Source organism: Eutrigla gurnardus (genome assembly GCF_963514095.1).
Source record: "Eutrigla gurnardus genome assembly, chromosome: 6".
In the NCBI taxonomy this organism is placed as follows: domain Eukaryota; kingdom Metazoa; phylum Chordata; class Actinopteri; order Perciformes; family Triglidae; genus Eutrigla; species Eutrigla gurnardus.
The window spans coordinates 17,427,445-17,436,790 of NC_139920.1; the positions used below are offsets into that span (position 1 = coordinate 17,427,445).

At 39.7% G+C, this 9,346-nt stretch overlaps 1 protein-coding gene across 1 annotated transcript; it reads left to right on the forward strand.

Moving 5' to 3' along the window:
* Positions 1-3,775: 3,775 nt before the first annotated feature.
* On the forward strand, positions 3,776-9,346 carry LOC311015286 (mpv17-like protein 2; the record flags this gene model as incomplete). The annotated part of the gene is made up of 5 exons (XM_084012411.1): positions 3,776-3,965; positions 5,810-5,971; positions 6,152-6,228; positions 7,975-8,103; positions 9,248-9,346. 5 exons carry the CDS (start codon positions 3,776-3,778, stop codon positions 9,344-9,346), a joined length of 657 nt encoding a protein of 218 aa, XP_083868537.1.

Consider the following 9,346-nt stretch of genomic DNA (forward strand, 5'->3'; position numbering starts at 1 on the left):
CTTTAAGTCCATCTCATGAAAAATGGGAGCAAAAACAAAAGTGTTGCGTTTATATTTTTGTTGAGTGTAGATTGTATACACAAAACATATGACCTTATAAAGTGTGATGTATTGTTATTATCCAAAGGATTTGTGATATTATTATTATTACTGCTTTCTGTCTGTATTTTATGTGTAAGAGGTGTTGATGTTTAGTGTAATGTGATGCTGACAAAAAGGGGATGTTATATGGGTTAAAATTTAATATTTATATAAGATTTACAATGATGTATATAAATATATCCTCTGTCTGTTAAAATAAATAAATAAATTGTGACCTGTTATGTTCTGTTTACATTTTTTTTTATCTGTGTCAGTGATGAAGCATGGCCTCTATAAAATTACATTAAAAACCTTTTAAAGGCATCATAGGCTATTGTATTCAGAATGCTTTCTGTTATATTGTTTGAAATCAGCGTAACATACCGATGGGTTTTCGTACATTAAAGCACTGCTAAAAAAAACTTTAAAAAAAATCCTATGTGGCGGGCAGGACTGTCAAAAGCATGTCCAATTATATTCTCCGGGCCAGAGAAAATAAATGGCTGTCTGTGAATTCTTACTTCCTGATAACGCGCACTCTGCCGATCGCGAGCACTCGCTGGCTGTGCGCGAGTGGCAGGCCGTCTCTGTACTCGGCAGATGGAGGCCATAGCTGCAGCTAGCAGGAGCTGCAGCTAGCAGGAGCTGCAGCTAGCAGGAGCTGCAGCTAGCAGGAGCTGCAGCTAGCGAGCGAGCTACACAACCAAAGTAAAAGAAGAAAATTCAAAAAGTAAAGCTGCAGAATGACTGAGAAATTACCTACAGCTGTTCGCGAAAGAAAAAGGACAGATTCACTCGCGACGTAGCGATGTAGCTTCCTTGTATGTTGTTGTTATGAGAGAACTTCACCATCCAGTTCCACACAGGTGAAACATGGATTGATAGATTGTTCCTAGCATTTTGTCGGAGTCTCCCTCACACAGGTGACTACAGATGGATTCAGACAATGGCTCAGACCTCTGTTATCTTATTCATGATATTATTAGATATGTGTTGTTACCCTGGACTACAGTCACCACATCAAAGATCAGCCAAAAGAAAAGATGATGGCTGTGTTCAGTTTGTTGTGTGACAAGACCATCATTATCATTTTAGGTCATAAACTTACAGGTATTACTGTTACATCGTTTTGTTTGCATAATAAAAATAAAAAACATGGTGGAGATTGAGTGTGTTGATGGCATTTCATATGGTTATACAAAGGGCTGTGCAATGTAAGGTAGTATGAACATTTCACTACTGTTGGACAAGGACTACAATAATATATCAGATCTGCAGAGCACTATCCTGCGGCAAAGCAATGAGGCGTATGTGGTTCAGGACCTGAAGTGGTAACATATTAAGAATCCCAAAGTGTAAACATGTATGCCAGGTGGTTTTATTACAGATTCTAAACCGTAAAACTACTTGTTATGGTCTAGAATAGTTTTCTTAGCAAAGTCATGACTCAGCCATAAAGTGAGGTTGTAAACAATTATACTTGGCTCACATACCCCTGGATGGGATGCCAGTCCATCGCAGGGCCGACATGTAGAGACAGACAACAATTCACGCTCACATTCACACCTACGGGTAATTTAGAGTCATCAATGAACCTATCCCCATCCTGCATGTCTTTGGACTGTGGGAGGAAGCCGGAGAACCCGGAGAGAAACCGGGACTTTTAGACTTTTATTCAAACAATTTAGAACAAGTTATGCAGAAGATACATGGCAAAGAAATAAACATTGTTTTTTTTATGTTATTATGATTGTACATCCTCTGCGAGACACTGTATGATCTTATGTTTAAATAAAAGAAATAATAAAAAAAACCTAATTATAATAATTCGAAGGAATAAAAATAAATGTTTTGTCTGGGCGAAAAAAAAAAATCTTTCCAGTACGCCAATGCGTTTAGAGTCAAAAATGTTTATTTTTTTTATTTTTTTAATTTAACATCACCTGATGATGCTTTTAACTTTCACTCAGGACAGTTTTATGACAACAGTGCAAAATATATTAAAAAGAAGTATAACATTACTAATATACTATGAATCTAATGGGTGTATTCTCAGCTGTTGTTAGTTTGCAAATAACTTTTAGCTAACTTTACTAGCTTTTTATATTCGTTTGGAGTTTGAAGTTTCATATTGTGTTAAATGCATTTGAATGAATATCCTCAAGGCTTTCGTGTCTGCTGTGTGTATCTGCCTTGTGGCTGCTTGTGCATATTAGTGTGTGCTTTAAATGGGTGTCAATATTAGTGAACGCTAACTAGAAGAGAAGAGTGTAGATTGTGTTGTAAAGAGCAAACATCGGTCGTGTATGACACAGATCCATGATTTGTGTTATGGTGTTCCGTTCTGGCCGTTGGTCCTCTGAGCCAGCATGTGATGCTCAAGCACGGAGTGTATTCTGTGTGAAACGGGTCGTGTGGCAAACTGTCACATCGTCAGGTGCACGAGGGCTCACTCGTGGACTTTTTGAGCCCTTATGCCCACTTTCCATAAGTCAGCATCGAGGCTGACCTCTGAGGGAATTACCCACAGTTCATAGCGTTATGACGTGAAACACGGAGTTACCAGCGGTAGCCAGGAGCAATAAAAAAAAGGGTAAACAAAGAGGACGCATGTGTGGAATATTACATTTACAAAGAAATATTAACATTAAAGATTTAATATGGAGTATAAAACACTTGAAATCAAAGGAATGCCATCTTAGGCTACACACCTGGTTTAATCATTAACCAGTTATTTTAATTTAGCTTATTAAAGCTGTTTTAACTAAAACAAGTAAATAATTAAATTTGACAGTTATGTCTGGGATGATAAGAGTCTGGAAGACGTTCAGATCAGGCTGTAAAAATGTTTAAATGAAAACCCACATTTTTAGATGTATTAAAACATATTTTTTTGCCATCAAAGTAAAGTGATATGCCAAGTGCTGTCCCATTTGTATTTACCTTTTCAAATTCACAGGTCTGTGTCTGCGTCTGTGTTGTACCGAGTATAAACCAGTAGACTAAACTGTTCACTGCTGCTACAGTCGGGGCCGGTTTAAATTAGCCAGACAGCTAACGGCTAACACTTACAGTGGTTCCATCGACTTTTGAATCTTACAGCCTCGTTACAACATCTTCTCTGTGTCAGCTGAAAACGAGAAAAGGAATGTACACGGACAGTAAAGTATATTTGAGACAGGGTCCAACCGGCAGGGACATGTTTCATCCATTTATTGGTGTTGATCAATCTGGGGTTCAGATGGGGTGATATCAACTACATAAAGAAACAAAAAGAAGCTTCATGGATTTGCAATTTCAGAATTTTGAAATTTAATATGAGTGAATCAAGATTTTAGTATGTTTCTCAAAAAAAATATGGAGTTTTATTGACAGTGTTGAATGCATAGGTTTTCATATTATAGTCTTATTTTGAATTAGATTTTTATTTTATGACTGTTTTTCTTTCTTTTTTTTTACCCTCTACTGGTGCAGTATTCTTTTGGAGGCTCGCTTTCAAAGTCTCTAGCTCTCATTGGATGACAAGTTAACATACAGCCCTCCAGTAGAGTGTGTATTTAGTTTACCTTGAATACCTTGAGGAAGGCTGAAACACGTTGGGGAAACAAAGAAGGTTCTTCGAGTTTGTCAGCTTTCCCACGGATAGAGACACAGCTGTTTTTCTCCTGCAGATGACAGGGCTCTCTCTGCGGTCATGCTTGCCCGGGTGGGGAAACAGTTTGTGGCTCGGATGCAGCTCAACTTGCGGCCGCTCTTCCAGGGTCGGACCCTGCTGCTCACGAACACCTTGACTGGAGGAGGATCACTTGCACTGGGAGACATCGTGGAGCAGACCAGGGAGAACTTCAAGAAGCCAGACAAAGTCCTGGACTGGAGGAGGACAGGTGAGGGAGAGAGAAAAGGGGTGCCCTCTTTTTTTTAAATATATATCTGTGTATATACAGTGCCGCTTGAAAGTTTGTGAACCCTCCAGACATGGTCACTGTTTTTGTAAAAAAACATTAAAATAACCTTATTACACATACATCCAAATCCCAATTTGTAAAGCACACCTTCCAAATAATGGACACACACAAAAAGAGATATATTTTCATTGTTTAATTCAACAAAAGTGGTTTATTTCACAAAAACTGAAAATTTAACATGTGCAAAAGTATGTGAACCCTTGGATTAGTAGCTTGTGGCTCCTCCTTTTGCAGCCATTACTTCAACCAAACGTCTTCTGTAACCACTAACCAGTCTCTCGCATCTGCTTATGGGGATTTTTGCCCACTCCTCCTTACAGAACTCAGCCAGCTGAGAGAGGTTGGAGGGACATCTGGCATGTACCAACTTCTTCAGGTCTCGCCACAACATTTCTATTGGATTAAGGTCCGGACTTTGACTGGGCCAATCCAGAATACGAATCCTCGTTCTCTGAAGCCATTCCTTTGTAGTTTTGCTGGAATGCTTTGGGTCATTGTCTTGTTGCATGATCCATTTTCGTCCCAGCTTCAACTCCCTGACTGATGGCAGGAGATTCTGGTCAAGAATTTGTTGATATGCCAGAGAATTCATGGTTCCTTGGATAATATGGAGTTGTCCAGGTCTAGAAGCAGAAAAGCAGCCCCAGACCTTCACATTTCCACCACCATGCTTCACTGTTGGGAGGAGGTTATTTTCTTCATATGCAGTGTTGGCTTTTCTCCAAACATGGTGGTTTGGATTGTGACCAAATAATTCTATTTTGGACTCATCTGTCCAGAGAATGGACTTCCAGAAGGCCTCTGGTTTGTCCAAGTGCTCTCTGGCAAAGTTGAAACGGGCAGCTTTGTTCTTTTTTGAGAGTAGAGGCTTCCTTCTAGCAACTCTCCCATGAATGCCATGGCTGTTCAATTTACGTCTGATTGTAGACGCATGCACTGTCCCTAGAGCTGCTAGAGAGGTCTGCAACTCTCTAGAGGTGATGTGTGGGTTGGCCTTTACCTGATTTATAATTTTTCTGGTGCTTCTGGGTGATAGTTTTGATGGGCGTCCACTTCTAGGCAGAGTTGCTGTCATGTTGAAGGCCCTCCATTGTAAATTATTTGTCTTACAGTGGATGGATGGAGCTGGAATCTTTTGGAGATGGTCTTATAGCCCTCCCCAGACTGATGGGCTGTCACTACCCTCTTCTTCATGTCCTCGGATATCTCCTTTGCTCTCGGCATTGTTGATTTGTATGGGACCACAGTGGTTTGGTTGGTTTCCTCTCTCTTTTAATTAGTGCAGGCCAAACCCTTTCCCAAGGATGTCTCATTTCATTGGTCTGCTTAAATGATTAACTAAGCACCCAAATGTGTTTCACCTGAGTCTGTTACCTGCTTGACTTAACCAATGCAGCTGGGGGTTCACTTACTTTTGCACATACACTAATTCCATGTTTCATGTAGTTTTTGGGCTACTTAAACAAGTCCCACTAAACAAGTACATGCAATTGATAAACATATATCTGACATTTCATACATAAAAACGGATGATGAGAAAATAAGAAAATCATGGTAAAACAACAAACATCTAAACTGCGCAAGGGGTTCACATACTTTCAAGCACCACTGTATATATATATATATATATATATATATATAAATATATTCTCCTATTCTACATGGTAGAATAGGAGAATGTTTGTGCAATGTGTAAAATTTTGAATAACTGACTCACTGCCATTCATTCTTTTGTTTTTTCCCGTGGCTGTTTGCCCTCAAAGGTTGCATGTTTACAGTGGGCTGCAGCATCGGTCCACTTCTGCAATACTGGTACATCTGGCTGGACAAAGCGCTTGTGGGCACAGGTCTGAAAATTGTGGGCCAGAAGGTTCTGGTGGACCAGGTGGTCGCCTCACCGTTTTTTGAGATGAGCTATTTTTTAGGTGAGAAGGATTTCAGAGTTAACTGGTACTAAGTGATAAAGGTGTAATGTTGTTGGCACATCTCTCTCTCTCTCTCTCTATGACACACACACACACGCAGTTCTTTGACCTTATCTCAGGTTGGATTTGATGAAGCATGGCGCCGCTGACACATATCTGACAGGCAACTGTTTATTGCAGGTACGGATCTAATGGAAGGACACACTTTATCCGAAGCATGGACGGAGTTTAAAGACAAGTTCTGGGAATTGTATATGGCAAGTACACCTGTCAGGGTCTCACCTATAGATCTGGAGAAGCTGGTTGATGAAAATGTTGAAAAATGTTGCCAGATTTGCACATACACGGTCCAGCAATCTACTAGATTTCAACCTAGTCTTGTTTTTTGTGTTACTACTGACTCTTTGAAATATGATCAGTTTAGAGTCGTGTCGGCATGACTTATTTTTTTGTCCAACCCACGAGGTTAACATTGCAAAAGTTCCCTCATCAAAAACGATCATTGTAGTTAATGAGCTCTGTGGCAAACACAAGTTCATGATAGGCTACGTAAACATTTTGTTTCAGCAAGATAATTGACATAAATGAAACCACTTTAACCACGTTATGCTATTAACAACCCTACCACAGTCTAGGGTTGTCAAAAACAAATGGATACACATAAATAATCAATACTAAAAATTTGTATCAGATTCAATACTAACTAACATTCCAGCCTCTGCCAGTTGACGCGTAACTTCCCAGAGCAGCGCTGCAGACAGACAGCTACAGCTCCATCCGTCTCTAGCAGCTGAACACATGAACATCAACACTGAGCTGACTGAACTCAGCTAGCGCTGCTGCTGGAGGGCCTTCGCTACCAGTTTTAGTTAACAAAGCAAAAGCAACAAAGCAAAAGTGCCGTTTGGTACCATACAAGGAACGAACGACTACGGATGTAAACAAGCTGATAGCTAGCAATGCTAAAGTAGTGGCGCAGAGTCGATTAGCACAACAAACGTGGCGAAGTGTCTTAAAGACCGACCGACTTCAGAGAGTCAGTAAAACTCCCGTTTCAACAATATTGAAATTTTAAATGATTAAATCTGTTAGGTTATCATTACACTAGCGGCTAACGGCTAATACATACCATTAACATAATAACAGAGCTAGGCAGCTAACGCTACCAGTCCTGCCCGTCTCATGGTAAGAGATGTTAATTCAACAGGATAATGTGTCTGAAAAGTCAACCAGCTATTAAACAGTAACAGATGCAGCCTGCTCTATCAACTCTATTTGACCAGCTACGAAAATATGGTGCCAAGTCACCAGAAACACAGGAAATAAACAGGACTGTAGCTGAATACATGTAATTTAAATTATATATTAACACCCTACAGTTATGTTACTGTGTTTTCTTTTTTTTTTCCATTATGTAAGACTTTTTAAAAAAGTGTTATTGATGTCGTTTGTATTATTCTAATCCTTATTTAAAAACATTCGGCCTCTTAATTTTTTTTCACCCCGTGGTATTGGAAACCGTAAGCATTTTCCTGGGTATCGATATCGACTTTCAAATTATCGTATCGTTACAACCCTACCAAGGTCGTACACACCATAGCAGCCTGTGAAGGGGACTAGTCGCCATGATGACATTTTGTAGTCTCATTTAGCTCCTTGTTGGCAACCACCTTTTTAAGACCCTTAGAAACTTCAATATTCACAAGAGGGGTATCTAGTGACATATTTTATATTGGATAACAAAACGTTAAAATATCTTGAGCTTAAACATGGACTTAAACATGCTAAATAATCTCTGTTTTAGGACTCGTTACTGCACCACACTGTAACGTGTGTAACACTCATTTGTGATCACCACATGCCAACTATGTTATATATGAATGACTTCTGAGAAAAAAATGTTTAAGTAACATATACGTATTTGTTTCCAGGTGAAAGTGACAGTTGTAACAATGTTTGTGCTGTGTAAAGTTTATGCTCATCTGGGTTTTTCTTGCCTGCAGGTGGACTGTTGTGTGTGGCCTCCCGCTCAGATGGTCAACTTCTACTTCCTCTCACCCAAATACCGCGTTGTGTACGTCAACTTTATCACTGTAGGCTGGAACACCTACTTTTCCTACATCAAACACAGAGTAAGTCACAGGAGACTCAATGGAAATTCTGCTTTCTGGAGTGTAAACCAGAAAACATTTAAAACTCTGAGTTTGTTAACCGTGAGAAGAGGGATACTCTGGGTTTTCCACACTGGAAAGAGAGCAAACTTAAACTTTAAGTCAGTTACCATGGTGAACCTAACCTGTTCATTGGCAAGTTATTTCAACAAACCCTGAGTTCGGTCTCCTCCCTTTCGCTGAGCCTGAACCAGCTGTGGGAAAATCGAGTCTTCTTTCATTCCCCGACGATTACTTTGTAGAAAGTAACCATTTTTCACATATCTGAACAATATTCTCCACCCTTACATTTCCAACATTGCCACTCGTTCTATCAGCTGAATAGAATTCAAATGTTGATCTACCAAACAGGATGTTTAAGGACATGTATGTGTGTTGAAGCATTTTTCTATTGGGTGTTAAAGCCACCACAAGAAAAAGCTGCTGATATTTACTTTGGTAAATATGTAATCAAAAACCATATGCCTTAGGCTACTTGCACAACATTATTATGCTTCACTTTCATCTGCAGCCACGTTCTTTTTGTGCCTGTGGGACCCCACATTAATCAAACAGAACTTTTTTACATTCCACTATCAGTCATGCACAATGTGAATTGATTCCTAGTCACCTGCGCATTAGATAGCATTCCTAACATTACACCGCTGAGCTGTTGAGTTGAAAATTATATTATGTTTTAAACCATTTCACTGTTTCATTCAGTCTTACACATTGATTCAGGCAGCAATCACCTCCCACGCCAAGTCTCTCCTTTGCAGTAGGAGCTGCTGGTGCATTCAGAATTAGGTTAATTGAACTAATTAAGAACAGCTGTTCTGGAACCGAAAACCATTCAGGGTTGGCCCACTCCAAGTTCAGGGTTAGTTAAACCTGCTTTCTGGAATACAGCCCTGCATAGCTTTTCATAATTTTTTTTATGAAGACAATGCGTTGTTTTTTTTACTTATTATATGAGCATTTCACTGATGAGGAGAAAACGATATACAGTATATATCAAAACTGTTCGCCAACTTTTCTCTGCTTATGTTCAGTGTTTTGCTTCATTAAAACAACAAAGTGATATTGCTGATATAGATGTGTGTATTGGTGTCTGTTGTGTTGACAGGATGATAGCCCCCCCATTCAGCTGGTATCAGACAGCAGTGCTGGGGCTGTGCAGCAGGAGGCGCTCCCACCATCTAAACCACTGGAGGAGAAAGCTTAA